Source organism: Urocampus carinirostris, chromosome 1 (genome assembly GCF_059441175.1).
Source record: "Urocampus carinirostris isolate Australia breed hairy pipefish chromosome 1, RoL_Ucar_1.0, whole genome shotgun sequence".
Classification (NCBI taxonomy): Eukaryota; Metazoa; Chordata; class Actinopteri; order Syngnathiformes; family Syngnathidae; genus Urocampus; species Urocampus carinirostris.
The window spans coordinates 32338950-32359337 of NC_142349.1; the positions used below are offsets into that span (position 1 = coordinate 32338950).

The 20388-nt window shown below is 38.5% G+C and overlaps 1 protein-coding gene, 1 long non-coding RNA gene and 1 pseudogene across 3 annotated transcripts in view; 2 read left to right on the plus strand and 1 right to left on the minus strand.

Moving 5' to 3' along the window:
* The window catches only part of LOC148374353 (uncharacterized), an 8906-nt gene extending 6195 nt beyond the window's left edge, over positions 1 to 2711 (plus strand). The window contains exons 1-3 of one of the 2 annotated variants that reach the window (XR_015850441.1): positions 1 to 1297; positions 2310 to 2482; positions 2568 to 2711. The exon at positions 1 to 1297 is cut by the window's left edge and continues 2450 nt beyond it. This is a non-coding gene — a long non-coding RNA (uncharacterized LOC148374353). Of the gene's footprint in view, positions 2483 to 2567 lie in introns of both variants that reach the window. The other variant, XR_015850440.1, reaches the window with a different exon arrangement.
* Positions 2712 to 4251: 1540 nt separating this feature from the next.
* apoltp (apolipoprotein lipid transfer particle homolog) overlaps positions 4252 to 20388 on the plus strand; it is a 52948-nt gene continuing 36811 nt past the window's right edge. The window contains exons 1-24 of the mRNA XM_088335292.1: positions 4252 to 4346; positions 4471 to 4521; positions 4671 to 4837; positions 4911 to 4981; positions 5180 to 5342; positions 6889 to 7026; positions 7263 to 7440; positions 8106 to 8242; positions 8410 to 8513; positions 8685 to 8850; positions 9334 to 9519; positions 11183 to 11335; positions 11487 to 11631; positions 11839 to 11997; positions 14011 to 14129; positions 14288 to 14503; positions 16309 to 16467; positions 16543 to 16727; positions 18383 to 18565; positions 18852 to 18943; positions 19232 to 19401; positions 19597 to 19750; positions 19821 to 19897; positions 20064 to 20244. Of these exons, the coding sequence (XP_088191418.1) occupies positions 4292 to 4346; positions 4471 to 4521; positions 4671 to 4837; positions 4911 to 4981; positions 5180 to 5342; positions 6889 to 7026; positions 7263 to 7440; positions 8106 to 8242; positions 8410 to 8513; positions 8685 to 8850; positions 9334 to 9519; positions 11183 to 11335; positions 11487 to 11631; positions 11839 to 11997; positions 14011 to 14129; positions 14288 to 14503; positions 16309 to 16467; positions 16543 to 16727; positions 18383 to 18565; positions 18852 to 18943; positions 19232 to 19401; positions 19597 to 19750; positions 19821 to 19897; positions 20064 to 20244 (3409 nt within the window). The 5' untranslated portion in view covers positions 4252 to 4291. The remainder of the gene's footprint in view (positions 4347 to 4470; positions 4522 to 4670; positions 4838 to 4910; positions 4982 to 5179; positions 5343 to 6888; positions 7027 to 7262; positions 7441 to 8105; positions 8243 to 8409; positions 8514 to 8684; positions 8851 to 9333; positions 9520 to 11182; positions 11336 to 11486; positions 11632 to 11838; positions 11998 to 14010; positions 14130 to 14287; positions 14504 to 16308; positions 16468 to 16542; positions 16728 to 18382; positions 18566 to 18851; positions 18944 to 19231; positions 19402 to 19596; positions 19751 to 19820; positions 19898 to 20063; positions 20245 to 20388) is intronic.
* On the minus strand, positions 15405 to 15564 carry LOC148374355 (U2 spliceosomal RNA; annotated as a pseudogene).

The following is a 20388-nucleotide window of genomic DNA, read 5'->3' on the forward strand; positions in this document are numbered from 1 at the left end:
CTCGGCGTTGTGTCGCATATGAGTGTAGCAATGGTACAACAAAGGGTGAGCAGCCAAAATGGGGTGAACTGGTAAAAATAACATGCACAAAGCTAACGGGGGCTGAACCAGCCAGCACAATTCTGGCTAGCCGTCTGTCATAAAGGATGAACCGGGACAGATCGGCGGGAAAAAACGGAAAGATGGCTGACCAAAAAACATAATGAGCCAGGGTAGCCGCGAACCAAAGGCAGCAACAAACACGAACCCAGCCAGAGAAAAAACAATAAGGACAGCAGGCAAGCCAGCTAGCCGACTGCTAGCGGGGATAACCATGACCAAACAAAACAGGAAGCCTTTGGGTGGCTACAGGCTCACAGGGAGCTTTCTGGATAATATTATACTAATTGCAAGACAAGCAGCAAAAACACAAGAGGAAAAGTCACAGTCAAATACCTAAAATGAGGCGAATTCAAAAAAGGAATGCACGCCGCCACACCGGGAGGTAAACTTGCCCTTTGATTATCAACTTGGACAGAATAGTCACAAGTCCCATAGAAGCACGTTAAGCAAAGTTCCAATGACTAAGCTGAAATGTCCGCTATGCATTCGCTGATTACCACAATCGCTGTTTGTTTTTCCACAGGATCCACCATTTGTTTTGGTTCTCATTGTCTTCTGGTGATGTCACTGCTCCAGGAGGTCAAACTTTCTACTTTGAAAATTAATTCCTAGTGATCCATGGAACGTGGAATATTTTGTAATATTTTTGCAAGATTGTGGGGAGGAACACTACACGTTCTGTGCCTTATTGACAAAAAAAAGGGTCCTTTGGAATTCTTTTAAGAATTCCCGCTGAGGTAAAAGTGATTCCTTCTCTATCTTCAAAGAAAAAGTAGAGACAGCAATTTACTAAATGAAGAACAAAAAGTCTTTAGGTATTGACAACATTCCATCATATGAAATGGTGGTAAGCAAACTAGACATTTTGACAAAAAATTGCAGAAAGATCTGACTAACAGGTCAGGATATCTGCATGGAAAAAATATCGCTAGTAATTATGCTACCAAAGAAAGGAAACCCTCAACTCTGCTCCAACTACAGGACCATCAGCCTCATCAGCCATGTGGGTAAAGTTATGCTAAATGTCCAAATGAACTGACTGAAACCACAGGCTGAAAACATCCTTGCAGAAGAACAGGCAGGTTTCAGGAAAGGAGGGAGCACCACAGAACAGCTTTTTAATCTGTGCATCCTGTGTGAGAAGTTTCAACAACACCAAAGAAACCTCTATTGCATCAAGAAGGCGTTTGACAAGGTATGGCAAGCCACTTTATGGGCAACCATGCGGAAGTTCAGCATGAGCCCGAAACTAGTTCAGATGATTGAACAACTGTATGCAAATGCCAAAAGATCAATGGTACCATTTGAGTGTCGTTTCAAGCGACAGTTTGTGTGATACAAGGCTGCATTCTCTCTCCAAATGTATTCTGTAAAAAGTGAAAATACTTTTATTTTTTTTTTTAAATACAATTTTTAGGCCTACTGGTTGTGGGAAAGTTTTATAAACAAAATGTATTGTTTTATTTCACATAGAAAGAGAATTGACACAATTTGGGAGTAGTTGAGAGCTAAATTCCGGCTCTATTTAGAGAACCGTCTCTTTTGGCTCAGCTCACTAAAATGAGCCTGACTCTTACGGCTCCCAAATTGCTCTTCAAATTTGTTTGCTGTTAGATTATAAAAATGTGTTACTGTATATGTCAAGTCAATTGACATTTATTTATCACACCATTATTTTGATAATCACATTCTTCATTTAGTTATAGTAAATGTACCCTATGCTTATCCATATATTTGAATAAAGTATTTACTTTTTGTTTTCTTCTTTAGACATTTTAATGTCTTCATTCATTCATTTTCAAATTTGATTCTAAATGGTGTTCTGATTGTTGTGATGACTCAGCCCTCATCTTATCATAACACCTGCAAAATCCAGCTAGATCATGTGTTAACAAAGGTCTGTTGTGAAGCTTGGACTTCCTTACTTTGCCTGGAAGATGCCCCTTCAGTTAAGTTTCAATCTTGTCAAACCACACCCCTTTCCTATAAAAACAATGGTCAGCCATCTTGTCGATGCTTGTTTGAGGAAGACTTTGTCCTGGTGACCAGGCCAGAACCTTAGCCAATTGCTCCCATGATTAATAATTGCAATTCCTCGTAATAAGCGATCATAAATCTTACAAACACAACACAGTGCTCAGTTACTCACAGCAAGACAGAATACCATGACAATATAAAAAAATTATGATGATGTTGTTTGCTACTAGTGACCCAAGATGATCCAGATTAGTGCCAAAATGGGCAAGTGTCATGATTACTGATGCGAGGCACCTGTGCCCGCTCCTTTGGTGTACAACAGCCCCGGACGCTGATTGGCTCCCTGCCGCTTGGCTTTCTGTTACCGGTTGTCAGACCGTCTGCTAACCTCAGCTCACGCTAGGCAAGCCCTCCGACTCTGACTTCCTCCTGTTTTTTTGGCTCCCATCTGTTTCCCGGCTTCGACCCGTTTCTGTTTTTGACCACAGTTCTGCTCTCCCCTCCCGGCTACGACCTGTTTTTCCGCTCTCGACACCGCCATCGTTTGCTACGGAAGTGCCACTTCCGCGTTACGAGCGATCTGCTCCTCGTGACCGACGATCACCGGATCGTGGGTGAAAGCCTTTTCCTCCTTCTCAATAAAACTGAGAGAAAAGAATGCAAGTGGGTCCTGTCTCTGTTTCTGGTTCCTGACAGCAAGACAAATTTGGTATAACAAAAAGTGAGTTTTAAAAAATATATATTTTTATTCCTGTACAATTTTTTTTTAAGTCAAGTCATATTTATCTGTATAGACCTTAATCACCAAGAGTCTCAAAGGGCTGCCCAGACCACAGATTACTGCAATGTATTTTAATTGTTATGTCAGAACTTGGAATGATAAAAAAAAAACATAAAATAATCTATGGTCAGTGCAGCCCTTTGAGACTCCTTGTGAAAAAGGGCTATACAAATAAATATGACTTGACTTGGCTTGACTAATTTTTTTCGAGAGTACATTCAGCTAACACACAAAAGGTCCCGGTTCAAGACTGGGTGGAAACGTGTTGGCCTGGAGAGGGAAGGGCGCCACCAGGTCGTATCTGCCCAAGACACACCACAGGAAATGGTACCTCTATGACTCTAGTTGTTAAGGGAACCAACCAAACAGATTCATCTTAATATAAATTGAGAAAGTATTAAATAAAACAATGTTATACAGTGTTTGTCACGTAATGTTGTTTACATGCAAGTTAGTGCTAAAAATACCCATAAACAAATCAAATTGTTTCGTACTACTGGACTGCACTTCACACTATCGTGTAAAGCTCTGGATATCAAATTATGGCCTGCAGGCTGTATCAGGTCCGCCAAAGGTCTTAATCTGGCCCATGAGACGGGGCTGAGAGAAGCATAAGGGAAAAAAAAGCCGCTTCTCGTCAGACAATGGGCTGTTATCTGTACCCCCGATAAAAACTACATTTTTCATTCCGCCCATGGACAATATTCAAATAGCTGGATAAATATTTATACGTATATGTATATATATATATATATATATATATATATATATATATATATATATAAATAAATAAAAGACACTTCTGAGGTACCCCTAATGCATTGAGTTTTTCAATGCAAATTGTCAAATTTAGTGCTTAAAAAGGGATATATTATTTTTTTATTACTCTTAATTAAAATTTAATTTGTAAATGAGTATATTTGTTGTATATTTTGTGTGTTCCAAAACGAAGTGGATGAAATGGTCTCTTTATCAACAATTAGACAATAAAACACAAGTTTTGCAGGTAAATGCAAACAAGAAAAAAAAAGATTGGCTAATGTTATCTATTTTACTTTATTGCCAAAATATCAGATTCAAGACGGCTATCGGCTAATTTTTTTCCTTCCGGCCCAGCCCTTGCGGAAATGTTTTTAAACCAATGCGGCCCGCGACTTAAATAGTCAAGTTTGCATTCTGGTGTCAAGTTTGCATTCAGATAAGACAGGTTAAGCTTAAATTGGCAGTGTTGTATGAAGTGATTGGTAGAGAGTGTTCCTGTAGATGTAGCTTTTAAGGTATTTCCTGATTGGCTGCAGTGAGAAGTGTGGGTCACTGAGGGGACCCTCATACAAGTGTGGTCTTTCAGTGGTTGGAAACAGTGCCTCGTTTTCATCTCACTTTCATGTGCAGGCATAGAGGTAGAAGGACCTGTCGCTAGTCAGGGGTGCAATGGCTATGGTCTGCTTTTATGGACTCCATGTTGCATTTATTTGTCTTCTAAGCGGTGAGTCTTATTGTATGTATTGTTTTGAATGTGTTTGTGCAATTTTGATAAAAGGTATTTTTAATGTTGTGTAAAAGTGAGCCATGCTTTCATTGAACACATTTTTTGCTTTTTGTTTTTGCAGTAGCTGATTGCATCTTGTCAAAGACTGACAGTTGTGATTCAAATTGTGAAGGTGATGAATGTTTTGAGGATTTTGTCTTTTATATTTAAAATAGTTTGATTTAAAGTTCCACAATAAAATTATTGCAGTAATTTTGTTGTACAGGGAGTAAACAATTGACTTTAAATCTCATCAAAAATGTTGTTCCCGCATGTCCTCAGCATCGCCTATCTCTGACGTGTCCTATCAGAAAGGTCTGAGGTATACTTACAGGTATAAAACAGCAATCATCACATCCCTGCATGGATCAAATGCTGGCAGAAACGGACTGGTACTAGACTGTGTGGTTAATATTGATGTAATCTCCGACTGTCATTTCATTATGCAGGTTGGATTTGGTCTTGTTTTCTGATAAAGAAAACTTTGAAACTGTTGTGTCTAATGCAGCAATTGTCTTACAGATAAGAAATCCACAGATTAAGCGACTTGCCCCTCAGAAGGAATATTCTGTTCCTCGGTTGAAAAGATTGAGGTATTCCCAAAACATACGGTACAAGATTATGCTTACATTACAAGTTTATAAATAATTTGATCCGTCGATGTGCGTAATGCGTGAGAAATAGTCGCTTGTACTTAAAACACATCTAGAAACAGATCATGACATGTGCTCCTACCAGCACGCATCTGTTTCTGGGTCTTGACAAACTCATCCGGTGTTTTTGTATCCCAGGGAGTCGCTCGAGGGATCACCCCTAAAGTTCACCCTCCAGGGGGGAAAGATCTTTCCCATATGTATCCAGGAGGGGGAGCAGGTGTGGACATTGAACATTAAGAGAGCAATTCTGAGCATGCTCCAGACCTCCCACACAGAGTCCAAACATTTAGAAATCGAGGTAAGATATGGCCCCTGTGGTGCTGATGTTGAGATAGTGAACAAGGGTTCGCCAATAAGTTTGCACTGGAGGCCAAAATATGACAACGTTGCTATGTCACTGGCCGCTATGTGGGTGGAAAAGAAGGGCATTTTTATTTTCTTATTGCAAAAAGAATGTTTTTTTTTTACAACACTTTGAATGGTAATTAATTGGTTAGCCAATGAAAAGTGCTTTACAAATAAATATTAATCTGATTTTTTTCAACTGTTGCTGAATTTATTTTAGTTTGTGCAGTTGTTTTTGTGTTTGAAATGATTGCTATTTGTTATATTATCAGGAGTATGATTTTTTTCGGCAATAAGGGATGCCGTCAAGCAAAAGTCAAGTCAAGTCATGTTTATTTGTATAACCCTTTTTCACAAGGAGTCTCAAAGGGCTGCAGAGACCACGGATGATTGCGAACTAAAGACTATTATTACACCATCATCTGATCTAAAACCTACATGAGGGCAAGGAAAAACTCAAAATCCTCAACATGAAGAAAATGAAGAAACCTTCAAAAATGATGCTAAATCTTTTTAATAAGGCTTTAAGCTGTTTAACTGGTAAACAAAATGAGTTCTATTTTGCCTTTTTGGACTGTGGAACTCCAGAAGTCTCTGGTTGGTATCAGCTGGCTAAGCAAAATGCGGCCTTGATGGTCACCGACACAAAAACCTTTGGATAGGAAGGCGACTTCCTAACGGCTTTGAGGAAATTCTGGTCCACAATCCGGCGTCTCAGGAGAGGAAAGCAGTTTACCATTAACACTGTGTACAGATGATTGGAGCATTGCTGTGCTCAATCTGGAACATTGTAATGGCCAAAATACTACCAGCACCAGAGTTTGGTCCATATTGCCATTTGTCACAGATTCTGTTCATAACCTTAATGGATAGAATTTCTAGGAACAGCCGTGGCATAGAAGGGACCCGGTTTTGGAGCCTCAGCATTGCATCTCTGCTTTTTGCAGATGATGTGGCGTCTGGGTTGCAGAGTGGTTGCTAATACCAATATCTTCTGCCTTCGATTGGCCATTTAACTATCTGGAACCAGGAACTACAATTGAATGATAAATTATTATTTGTTAAATACAATGTTAAGGAAATGTATTTATTTATTCTTATTTTGGGGTTGAAATGTAATTTGTAGTCATTTTTAAGAGGGAAGGGAATGTTATGTACAAATGGTATCTGCATGTGGTATTGGTTTTAATGACTACTTATTAATTTGCTATCAGATTAGCGGTAGTTCTGAAAGAATGTTGCTATTGAATATTCCAAATTATTGGTAATCTATCATTTGTTGTTCCTATTTGTTCAATGGCAAGTTAAGAGCAGATGATTTTGGAGTCATCCACCCTGCAAGTACATATACATTAGAAGAAGCTAATAACAGGGCAGATACCAATACCAGGCCATACTTGCCCGTCCTTTGTGGTTACAGTAACCTGTGTCTAGAAACACACAATAGAAACCATTGCACAGTTGAAAAAATATCTAATTTTGTCAAAAATCTCCTTCAGACTGATGTGCATGGGACATGTGCCAGCCTGTATAAAAGGCAAGGACGACTACTGTTGAAAACCCGGTTTCTGAAAGGGTGTCAACAATCGAGGCTGACACATTTTTGGACTCATTCAGTAGCTTTGACAGAAGACACAGTAAGTTCATTGCCATTGTCTTTTTATTATTAAATAAATGAAAAGTCCAATATTCTCCAATAAAACCTTGGTCTTTTTGGATGTTCAATTTAAGTACTAAATGATAAAATTATGATTTTGACATGCAAGGTAGAAATATAAACTTTGTCTCAGTTCGAGCCAAAAAAAGACCCTAAAATAATGTTTCCTCTTTAAGTACCGTCAAATAACCCCTCTCTTACCTGCCTTATATTCAGTCAGTGCAATCGGGGTTGCACTGTACCCAGGCTTTTGGCTCTGCTGTTATGGAAGAGACCAACTGTACCGAAACAATATCAATAGCAATGTGGTCCAAGACTGGAGGGCAGGTGAAGACGCAAACTGAATCAACTCTGCAGTTGCTCAGAGTCCAACCCAGCAAAATTTCAAGAGCAGGTAAATAATGAAAATGGGACCCACACTGATTTAATTCCTTTGATGAACTACAAGGAAAGGAAAGGAAACGTCACTCCCAAATGATATCCTCCATTGTCATGGTTGCCATGGCGCCCAATTGGCCCTGCCTTTGTGGCGCCAGCTGCAGCTTGTTGACGGATTGGCTCCCTGTCAGTATTTAAACTCTGTCCTGTCAGTCCCCTTTTGTCGGTCCGTCTGCGAATCTCTGTTTTTACACGGCAAGCCCTTTTTTGCCTGTCCTGTTTTCTGCTCCTGTTTGTCTCCCGCTACGATCTGTTTAGATCTCGAACCACGTCTGCTCTCCCGTCCCGAATTACGACCTGTTTTCATTCGACCACGTCTGTTCTCCCGTCCCAATTAACGATCCGTTTTTTATCTCAACCACATCTACTCTCCTCTCCTGGCTTTCAACTTGTTTCCAATCTCGACCACGTTTTTGCTCTTCTATCCCGGCTACTGACCCGTTTTTTCCGTTCCCGACACCGCCATCGCTTGCCACGCAAGTCCCACTTCCGCGTTCAGAGCGACCTGCTTCCCGCGTCCAACAATCCCCTCCTTTTCTTCTAATAAAACTTGTGAGAAACATTACGCAACTGCGTCCTGTTTCCGTTCTGGTCTTGACATTCATGTTATTACTTTGGCAGATTCTAAAGGGTTTTGGGCGAAAACTGATCTGCAGTTTCAAGGTGAAAGAGTTGCAAGATCAGAACATATAGTAACTTCTCATGAAGTGAGCCAAACTATCAGTATATTGTGTAACGTCGCATCACGTCTACAGGAGGTAGGATAAAAGTTCAACATAATAGACGGATATTGATAATAGAATTTCTTACTGTTAATTTAATTAATCTGGGTAAAATTGTAAGATATATTTTGAAAAAAAAAAAGTAAATTGCCAAAAATAACTGACTTCTGATTTGAAAAACAAAACCTTTATTACACCCTTAGGTGTCCCATTGGTTTCTTCAGTTGGTCTTTCAACTTAGACAGCTGACCCTACCGCAACTCAAGGAACTTTGGCAGTCTGCATCTTTCAAGTGCCGAAATGACTGGTCAGTGGACTCTGCGTTATGTTGACACACTTTCGTCATGTGCAATTTATGGTACTTTATCAGTAATTTTCAATCCAAACTAAACGTACCTTCAATATCCTCATCAAGGTTAACTCCACATTCCACAAATATAGTACATGTTTATCAAATGTCAATTCACTCTTTCTACAGGCAGCCCTTGATGGATGCATTACCTGCCTGTGGTTCAGAAAACTGCGTCATACTACTGACTGACCTAATGAAAGAGAAAGAAGTGGAAGATGAACAGGCTAACTCTTTTCTCACCTCCCTTGCACTCATCCCTAACCCTTCACCACTGATCATACAATCCATCAATGTAGGAACAACTCTGCAGCATCCAACAGTATTTAGGGCTTCCAGTTTTCACCTAAAAGATAAACATGTTTTGAATATTGCACAATTTGTATAAAATAATTTGCAAAGGAAGATATTTCCTATTTTGTAGAGACAAACGGCTTTTTCTGATACAATCTTTGGTCAATTTCCCGACAAATTTGCCTGAATATCTATAGTTAAATTGTATGAGAAAGGTTGACGTTCTTATGTTTTGCGCTACCAAATTAACTCAACTATGCATGTAAAGGTACTCCCAAATTGCTAACATGAGAAAATAGTACATGTTTTTTTTTTGCATAAAAGCTTTATATCTATTTCAGCGGTATGTTCAAATTATTTTCCGAGATAACGCATTTTGAAGACACCATGTCTTGTCGTTATCCTGTGCTGTGACATAATCAGAGGGATATGAGCACCCTAGCCAGCTAAATAAAATGTGTATATGCTCTGCTTTTCATGAAAGAATTTAGTACCTGTTCAAGAGCTGCGGGATAAGGCTCTGCTGGCTGGATCCTCCCTGATCCATCAACTATGTCATCGGTCCCGAACTCCCTGCATTAACCTGCCTCAGGTACAGGCTTTCATACAGACACTGGAAGGGACCTTGAGGGAAAGCTGTGAAGCACAAGACCCTGCCAAAGTGAAAGAGGTACAATTAGCGTTGAATATACATTCACATTTGTATTAATTACAAATGAATGCACTGTGCATATTCTAGATCAGCCATGTCAAAAATACAGCCTGTGGGCCAGATACGGCCCGCCGTACATTTCTGAGTTTGTCAAACAACTAGGCGATCCTCTAGGTAACTTAAACAAAATTATGATTTGATTTTTTTGTTTAATAAATACAATCCAAATGCCCTTTCTGGCCGCTAGAGGGAAGTAAGAACATACTCTCAGCTTTAGTGGGCTTGGTATAGTTGTTTGATCTGATATAGTCTAATCTTATTCCCCATGCTCTGCTAAAACTTTTATTTTATATTTCTTCTGTATTTATTTCAAACCATTACGACAGTTTAGGCAAAAATATATATTTTTCCTAGCTGCCACTTGAGTTTGTGTAGTGTGGTGACTTGGTTCGGGTGTAAACCGACATTTACTCAACTGTTAAAATATACCAGTTAAGGCATTCAGTGACAAACGTGGAAATATTTGTTTGCCCATTTATTGTGAATAAATGTGCTATGCTTAGAAGAGGTCCTTTGTCATTACTGATTATAATATGTAGGGTAAGCTACTCACCCGGTTCCTGTAACCATCAAAGGAGAATGTGTAGAATTTGTCCAGACCTACAAATACCTGGGTGTGCAGCTGGACAACAAACTGGACTGGACTGCCAACACAGAAGCTCTATGTAGGAAAGGGCAAAGCCGACTTGACTTCCTCAGAAGGGTGGCCTCCTTCAAAATCTGCAAAAAGCTCCTGAAAATATTCTATGAGACAGTAGTGGCAAGCGCCCTCTTCTATGCGGCAGCGTATTGGGGAGGCAGCGTCAAGAAGAAGGATGCCTCTCGTCTCAACAAACTGGCTAGGAAAGCGAGCTCTGTTGTGGGCAAAGAGCTGGACAGCCTAACAACAGTAGCTGAGAGACGGGCACTGAAAAAGCTGCGGTCAATCATGGACAATCCATCGCATCCACTACACAGCATTATCTCCAGACACAAGAGCAGTTTCAGCGACAGACTGCTGTCACTGTCTTGTACTACGGACAGACTGAAGAGATCTTTTCTTCCTCATGCCATGAGGCTCTTTAACTCTACCCGGCAGAGTAAAAGCCCACAGTAAACCACACCACCTACATTGCATATTACCGAATCTTACTGCAATATGTATTCTGTGTAGCACTATTTAGTTATTCTATATAACACGCTACAGTGGGCATTTGCACGTCACACTGGGTATTTGTATATTGTATTCTTTTTTTCTATCTATCTATCTATCTATCTATCTATCTATCTATCTATCTATCTATCTATCTATCTATCTATCTATCTATCTATCTATCTATCTATCTATCTATCTATCTATCTATCTATCTATCTATCTATCTATCTATCTATCTATCTATCTATCTATCTATCTATCTATCTATCTATCTATCTATCTATCTATCTATCTATCTATCTATCTATCTATCTAAAGTAGTCTGAATGATAAAAGCATAAAACTGAAAACAATGCACATACATTTGAGTTGAAATTATTTTACTAATGGCACTCCTGAGAACAAAGTCTTGATCCGACCCTTGAGCCAAACTGAGTTTGACATCCCTGTGACAGACATTCGCATGACTTCCATTTCATTCAACAGATTATTTACGTAATGAAATCTGTGGGGAACATGGGACTTGCTGCATCAACCTTTATCCCTATGTTAAGCTGCATTGGACTCAACTTCTCAGCACCTTTGCAGCTGAGACTATCTGCCATAAAAGCCTTCAGACGTTTTGACTGCTCCACCAATGTGAGTAAATCAGATTTTTGCGAAAAGAAAACCATTTGTAGAGAAGTTTCCAATGATCTAACTTCATGTTTAATGACAAGTTGAGGTGAATACTTGAGTGTGTTAATAGGACTTAGAATTTTGTTACTGACAACAGTTTTCCTTTTTTCAGAGGGCTTTACTGTTGCAGCTGTACCGGTCTTCCCTGGAGGACCCAGAGATAAGAATTGCAGCATATCAGGAGCTCATGCACTGTCCAGATCAAGACGTGCTTGAAATGGTGAAGGGAATCTTGAGAAACGAAAACTCCAGCCAAGGTGGGTAGATGATGACTTGCTTAATGTTCCAAGCAATACACTTAAATACTTAAAATGCAGGTTTATTTTGGCCTATGTCCTGGAAAGGAAGCAATAAACTAAAATTGTCGAAAGTTACTCTTGTCTTGTTCATCCACTTGCAAAAAAAAAAAAAAAACTACGTTGAATGTTTTCAACCATTTACATTGCTTTTGTGTTTCTCTGTAGTGGGCTCATTTGTGTGGAGTCACTTAACTAATATCATGAAAAGTGAAGACCCCGCGAAGCAGACCCTTGCTGATTCCCTGCCCGATGATATAATCAGCAGAGAATTTCAAGCAGATTTTTTCAAATACTCCTCATATTCAGATTACACAACCACAAAAGGTAGGACAATCATTTTGCAAATATTCATTTAAAATACCATTAAATGGGATGATGTGAGAGTTGCAATACTTTGTTCTTAAAAGGGGGTTGTGGGATTTGAAAACAACTCAAATCAACTTTATTAATAGAGACCTTTAAATCAGCCACATCTGAAAACAAAGTACTGTACACAAATAAAATATATTTAACAACTAAAAACTTAATAGACCATAAAAATCTTAAAATACTTAAGAAGTATTCAAAAAGTACAAAATTGATAAAATTAGAATAGATAATAAAAATTGGTTTTAAAAATGGACAGTGAGGGAGCCTGTCTGATGTGCATGGGCAAATTGTTCCAAAATTTGGGAGCAGCAACATGAAAGGCTCCATCCCCTCTGAGCTTCCTCTTAGACCTCGGTACCTCCAGCAGCAGCTGACCGGCTGACCGAAGGCAAAGAGCAGCAGCATAACAGTGAAGCAGCTCACTGAGGTAAGGAGGGGTAAGGCCATTCAAAAATTTAAAAACAAGTACAAGAATTTTAAAACAAACCCAGAAATGCAAAGGTAGCCAGTGAAGAAAAGTCAAAACAGTTGTGGAGAGTCGTGAAGCAGTATTTTGGACCCGCAGTAGGTATGAAATGGAATTTCATAATAAAATGCGTTTCAGTCGTTAAGCCGAGATGCAATGAATGCATGAATTACAATCTCAAAATGCTCTAATTTGAGAAAGGGCTTCACTTTTGCTAGCTGCCTTGGATGGAAGAATCTTGACTTCACTAATGCACTTACAGTATTTGTTGATCAGTTTAAAATCAGTGTCCATCTTCAAATTCAAGTTAAGAACAGTTGGCTTCACATATATATTTCAAGGGGCGCAAGTCAATATGTGGAGGTACACCGGAGCCACTGGGACTAAAACAATTACCTCAGTTTTCTTTTTACCAAGATTTAAAACATTAAGGGCCATCCAGCCTTTAATATGGGCTTTTTGAACTCCATTGGGCATTGCTAACACCTACTTAATAGGTAAAATATTTAACTTTCAACTTTTTAAGGACATCTCAAACTGCGCACCCAACCTGGAGCACACATTTTATTTTCAAAACTGACTGATGATTTTTGTTACCTGTAACAGTGGCCCCCAACCTTTTCTGTACCAGGGACCGGTTTACTGTCTGACAATAATCTCGCCGCCAGGCCCGATAACTACAGTAGTAATAATCACAATAACATTAACAATAACAATAATAAGCCTAAAATCACTCTGTGATAAGTAGACCACTTGGGATGTAGAGGACTTATCTCATCATCACAAAATCTTTACTCACGGTACCAGAGACGATTCCTGATGAATCCGTTGTGGTCATCAATATTTTTCAACAGATCAATCATTCCTAAAATACGAAAATATATCACCGTAAAAAAATTGTGTTACATAGGGTATAAGCAAAAATAAAGCATTTTTTTTTTCTAAAGTAGGGAAACTAATTTATTTTTGTGTGGCCCTTTACCAAACGATCCACAGTCTGGTACTGGTCTGCGACCTGGAGGTTGCTGGCCACTGATTTAGAGAAAAGAACAATGTATACAGGTTTGCACATACATGTATACATTATAGAAATAAATATATTCATGCAATGTTATATTTCTACAATATACTAATACTTACTGTATATAGTATTTTATCTAAGTTTTATCTCGCAATGTCAATAAAAATTACCGTGCGATCCTCGTCTGTAACTTAACATGCGTGATTGTTACTTACAATATAAAGTAGTTGAATGTTGAATTGACCAATTATTAATTTGTAAATAAACTAAAATTTTATAATTTTCATACTACATTTTTGAAATTGTCATCGTAAAAACTTTAAAATCTGTACAAAAGCAGCTAACTGCTGCGAGTGCTGATACCTTCAAATAAGGCCTCAATTGGTACCCGCCAATCCCTCGTATTGTGAACACGCTTTCTGGCATTTCAATATGATGCATAACTATACCCTATTCATGTTTCTATCTTTGAATATTTCAGGCATTGGTATCTTAAATGTGGAGAGAGCGGTCATTTTCTCTCCAAAATCATTTCTTCCAAGGTTCGCCTCCACTAACCTGACAGTGTATTTTCATGGTCGAGCCAGCAACCTTCTAGAAGTGAGTATGGCAGCATTTTCTAAGTCCTAATTTTCAATCTCCACTCTGTTTATCAGATAACACATATATCAGACAACAACATCTGTTCCATTATTTTTTGCCCCCGTTTTATATTCTATGTAGATCTATATATTGTTATACCCCGTTTTATATTTTAGGTAGATCTTCATATTGAGAACGCTGAACTTCTTCTGAAGAGCATTTTAAGTCAGTTTAGCCCCATTGCCAATGGAAAACCCACGTCTTCTGATCAAAAACAATCTGCATTCGAAGAGGTGAAGAGGACAAAAGAAAAAATAAATGAAGACCTTTTGGACGGGAAAGAGTTGTGTTTATCCAGCACCAACACTTATCTGAAGCAAGCCAGGGCATTGGTAAGATCGCAGCAAAGGGTGTGAGTCAATGACAATGCTGGGTTCTTATCTTAGGCGTGTACGGTACAGTATGTGCTCAGAAATTTACAGTCAAGGCAGCTGAGTTGAAATTTGTTATTTTTTTTAAAAGAAAATCAATGCAGCCTATGGATTACTTATTTATTATCACCTGTAACTAGTCCGCTTCCTGGATCTGATCAAATGTATTATCTAGATCTGACAGTACAATCATGTAAAATTATTTAGGGCAGTGGTCGGCAACTACTGGGCCGCAGACCGGTACAAGGCCATTTGGTACCAAGCTGCATAGAAGATTGCATAAAAATTACCCTAAGAATTGGAATTAAAGTTGCCCTTGCTTTTATCGTATTTTTTCGGGTGCAAACGTAATATCGTTTTTACTAATATTAACCTCTATTTGTCATGTTTTTGTGGGGGTAAATTATAGTATTTGGGCAACAGTTAATCAACAGGATGGGGGGGGGTTAAGGGTTATTGTTCTATATCATTATCATTATCCATTATCCGTTATCGGTCAGTTCATTATACGCTACAAAGCCAGTGTGCGGAGTGACGGCCGCCTAGCGTAAGGGCTATCCTGAGCGTGACGGCAGGCCGGCCTGCGTGTTCGGGTCCCGCTGCGACGCGGCTTTGCCGCGCCGCAGCCGCGGCTGCGCCGCGGAAAAGTGACGGGGCCCGGGGTGTACGCCACCCCTTCCGGGATCGCAGGATGAATGGGGTTTTGGGGTTTTTAAGGGTTATTGATCTATCTTCGTTATTCATTATCCATTATCCGTTATCGGTCAGTTCATAATACGCTACAAAGCCTAGGAGCCGGGACACTTACTCTCAGCCAAAAGGCCAAGCTAAGGTCCTAGCCCTAAAGCCTTGCTGCGATCATTGCGAATGCACCGTTCCCGGAGGTACTGCAATACCGGGCCGATGCGTGGAGTGGACAGAGCAAGCTTATATTCCATCTCCGAACTGCAAAAATCAAAGAGGCCAAGCTAAGGACCTAGCATCAAAAGGCCAAGCAAGGCCAAGAAGGCCAAGCTAAGAATGCAACAGGATTCAAGCCCAGATCATGGCAAATAGAACACCATTGGGAATAGGGATCAGATTTTATCTCATCGTCATGCTATGTTTACTTACAGTACAGCAAGACAATTGAGCATTATGGGAATTAGTTAAGCCAAAACTCTAGTACGATTTACCAATCAAGTGCGCCATCACAGTGAAGAGGGCGAGACAACGTTGTACCGCCAGTAAAGATAGTGTGATAAAATCTTATGCCTTTACCCTTGCTGTTAACGGTGTTCCCTTTGCCGCAATTCGGGCCGGATTCCCAAGTCCCTCAAGGTTAAAAAGGTGAGACAACATTGTAAAAAAAAATGTTTGATGAGGGAATCAAATTTAGTGTCTTTCCCTGTGTCATTTGGATTCCTTGTGATTTAGTGATAACACTTGGGGTTATCAATATTATGATTTTAATAGGTATTATTATTATATTATTATATATGCTATTAATACCAATGTAACGGGTAGCAAAGGTTGCCGACCACTGATTTAGGGGACCAAATCTGTGAGTAGCTAATTGGCTATGAATGTTACAGGATGAGAGGAAAGTCATTTTTGGGCAAAAAATAACTTCTCAATTTACTTACATAGTTCTTTATCATCAGAATGCCATCATTGAAGCCAGTAGAATTTGTTTATTGCTCTGGCAGCTGTCTAGCCTGACATCTAAGACAAATCAATACAGAAAATTGGTTTCCCCTCCACAGTGCATTTATTTTCTCTTTCAGTTTTCCACAAGAAAAAGAATGGAAGAAGAGGGCCTGAGTTGTTGGGTTGGTGTGAAATTGTTTGGTAATGAAATTAGCGTCTTAACGTGTGCTGATATCTCTGCTGAAATTGACCAACTCACACTAAGCGCAGCAGGATTGGCTGTCAAACTTCTCAAGGTGTCTTATTGGTTTTGTCATATAGTCACCATCATTTTTGTATTTTCAAATGGTCTTTGACAATTTTTTTTTTAGGGTCATGCGGTTCAACTGAACCACAGGGCTGCGCTCTTGACAGAAGAGTTGGTTCTGCCATCTCTGTCTGGCTTACCTGTGAAAATCGCCACCAATATGACTTTATTTCTTTCACTACAACTCAAAGGGAACATTAATTCCAGGGACAAATCATATTTTTCACTTGCTGGTTACATTAAACCCAGGTAAGTATATTGAAGGTTTATTCAATATTATTTTTATCCATCTACAGGTCCATGTCACAAATAGCAAAACGAAAATCTCACGTTATTGACAGAAAAAAACGTGATTCAAAAGGGCCAGTGTGTATTATTTAGCGCCTCATTGTGGTAAAAAAAAAAAATCAACCATAAATAATAGGCGAGAATACATTAATAATCAAATAAACATACATCTTTGAAATACTCATAGGTTGAGAAATTAGCATTTATTTTAGGTAGCTTGAGCCTCACTTAAAGGGAACGGACAAACTGACAGTAACAAACTCATAAAGGCTGGGCAAAAAAAAGAGAAATAAAATGGTGTGTTTTGGTCGCTAACAGTCTCCTTAGTTAGAAATTGTCCGTGTTGTTTAGCACTCGTTTTTGGTTGCACTACACCTGGGGTCTTCAACCTTTTTCTTCTTTTTAGCTGAGAGCTACTTTTTGTTCCTAATTCGTGCAATGGGCACCCAGTTTGATATACATTTCTAAAATAACAACTTATGTTATAACTATGTTTTTAACAGGTTATTTATTGGAAGTAGGGTTAAATACATACACTCTGTCAAATACAAAATAAAATTAAATAAAAATAAATAATTAATATATATATTAATCACAATGACCCAGCATTGGTGAGCTATTTTCAGAACAGGTCTGCAGGCACCAAAGCTGTCCTTATGGGCCACCCTGGTGCCCACAGGCACCACATTCGAGACCATTGCACTAAAACATACAGCAACATCTACTGATCAAATAATACATACTTGTTTGTATATTTTATTAGTAAAATAAAATTGATTTACTTAAAATTAGCACAATTGTCGATCATACTAAGCATAATATACGTAAGTGTTTTTCTCATTTTAAAGATGATTTTGTTTCTCTATTTCATGTACAACACTGCAAGAAATTATTAGCCCAATGGCAGAAAATTTAGCTTATTGTAAGTGTAATTTTTCTTATTGTCAGATATTTAACTTGTTTTTCACATATTAGAAAATTTATACTTGAAACCGGTCACATTTTCCACCATCTGCTGGATGTAGATATTTGCTACTTTTATGAATATATCTTTTTATTCTTTATAAAAACAAAATAGCATATCTTAAGTAATATTACATACATATATGATGAGCAAAACCTTCTGCAAATGAAGTTAAAATTGATTTTAAAATGGAGTACATGAAAAAGGAGAAGAATCCTAAAAATGACAAAAATTAAACTGTGCAATTCAATAAAACAATGCGCTGCAGTCTTAACAAACTATGCCCCTAGTTGTGTCAAATAGCTACCCCTAGATTTAAATCCATGGTAAAATACTCACATAACATTAGAGCTATGTGTATTAATATGCCATTTTTAATAACAAATAAGAATCATATTACTCCCAGGTATTAGTATAGTATTAGTAAAACAGATGTTTACTGATGCAGTTAGGCTTGTCTCATAAAAAAAACAAAAAAAAAAGAAAATCAATATTAATACTTGTCCTACCAGTGTGCTGTCATGTCCCAATTGTGTAGAAAAAAAAACATTCCAGTACATATGGATTAATTGCTTAAACATTTCTCCACAGACATCATCAAACTTAATTTGCGGCAATGTAGAGCTGTGTTGATTTGAGTGGGATTTCTTAGTGTATTTGTAGGACTATCAGCAAGGATGGGTGTTGATGGCGCCCTTGGTCATGCTGCAGTGGAATGGATGTCTGAGCTAGTCAGCTCTACTAGTCTGGATGGGAGTGTACACTTGCAGGAGGCCCAGGATCTTAAAGTCACACTTAACACCCCAGAGGAGAAAATGGACATCATTTCTTTTAGGTGAGTGTCCATTTTGGCTGACAAAAGCAACTACCCATTTCCTGCTGGAGGATGAAATACTACATGTGTACAGCCGTCTGTTAAATATTGTTCTGATACACTTACAAGCTTTGCCAGTCTCCAAGCACTAACTTGTGAATATTTGCCTTTTTATCCTAAATTATTCCTTAATTATTTTTTTTTATCTGCTAAGTCCTTTTTTACAAGTTTATCACGACATTGTTGTCATTGACAATGAAGACAATTCTAATTCACATTTTAATTCTTACCTGCATTTGTTTGCCAGCTCTCGAGTTTTTCAGCTCAGTGGTGATCACAGAGAGGAGATTAAAGGTCCAAAGAGTCGCTTCCAGCAGACTTCCTGCACACCAAATTCCTGTAAGACATTATCACGCACCACGCAAATATCCCCAGATTTACTGTAGACCTTTGTGTTCTATAAAACACATCTCCAATGTAAATAAAAAAAATACATATGTCAAATACAGGGTATTATAAAAAAAACAGTATCTATTGAGATTTAAATGTCAGAAAAAGTACACGATTAAATCAAATTAAATCCGAAAGCATTAATGTTGAAGATCATAAAAAATATTTTTTCAAAATTGAAATATATAGGCTGACCTGTCTCTTCTTAAGACACCTAAAGAAACATTTTATTTGCAGGGTCCAAGATGGTTGGTTGGCAACTGTGTGCCAATGCCTCCTATCTTGAAACTTCTCGGAGCATTTTGCTACCACCTTCAGGTCCCATTTACCTGTCCCTTCAGCTGTTAAAACTGGACAGAGGTCTTCATTACTATTTACTGGAGGCTGCCTACTCATTGGTCCCGCAGGTACTAGTTAATTAATAGCATTGATTTATAATGTATTTTTTGAGGAATCTGAGTAAAAACTCCAAAGAGTTTAACATGATCTGATTTTCTAGGACTACCAAATACAAAGTAATATTAGGATGATATTTTTGAGAATTGTAAAAGGCCTTGCCTGACTTGAATTATGCAGTAAAAGTATCTAATCCTAAACTTCAGGTTGACAGCTGGTTTCCTAAAGAGGCTTCAATCCATCTCCTTCTGGCTACTCCAAAGTCAATAATTCCCAGGGACATGTCACTTGACTTGGCCTTCAACCCTCGTAGATTTTTGCTTAGGTTATCACATCCTCTAAAAAGTATTCTTTTGCAAGGTGAGTTTGACTGGGAACATTAAGAAAACTTGATTTTTGAATACAACCTTTAATATATTTGCATTCTTAGGCCAACTTGAACAAGAGAGGAGCACAAAGACCGCAAAGCTGGAGCTTATAATTGATGGTGTTCATTATTATGTCATGGTAAGAAAGGGTACGTTTCTCTTTAGCATATACAGTACCGTAGTCAACAAACCCCACAAATATGGGGACAAATATATTACTGGGCAAGGAGGCTTCTTGTTTACACAATTTTCAAACTTTTAGTTTTTCTCTGGCTTATCATTGCAATTAATTTTCTCCACTCAAGGGTTTGGTGGACAAACAGACTCTCATCTCAGAGCTTAGGACACATTATCACTTTGAAGTCAAAATGGATGCCAGTAGTAATCCAATCATCATCATTGCCAATTTTACTCGTGGACTGGGAAGGACCCTAGGATTTTCTGCCATAGTTAAGAATGTGTTCAGACTGCCTGCGTCTATTTCAGGTAAATAACTTACAGGTCATTCCAGAACTTTGGGTTTAACATTCAAGAAAATAAAACATGTTTGTGTACTTTTCTTATATGATAAGAATCAGGGGTGCCAAATGATCTCATTAATTAATTCATCCGGGTCAATGTAACCATTAT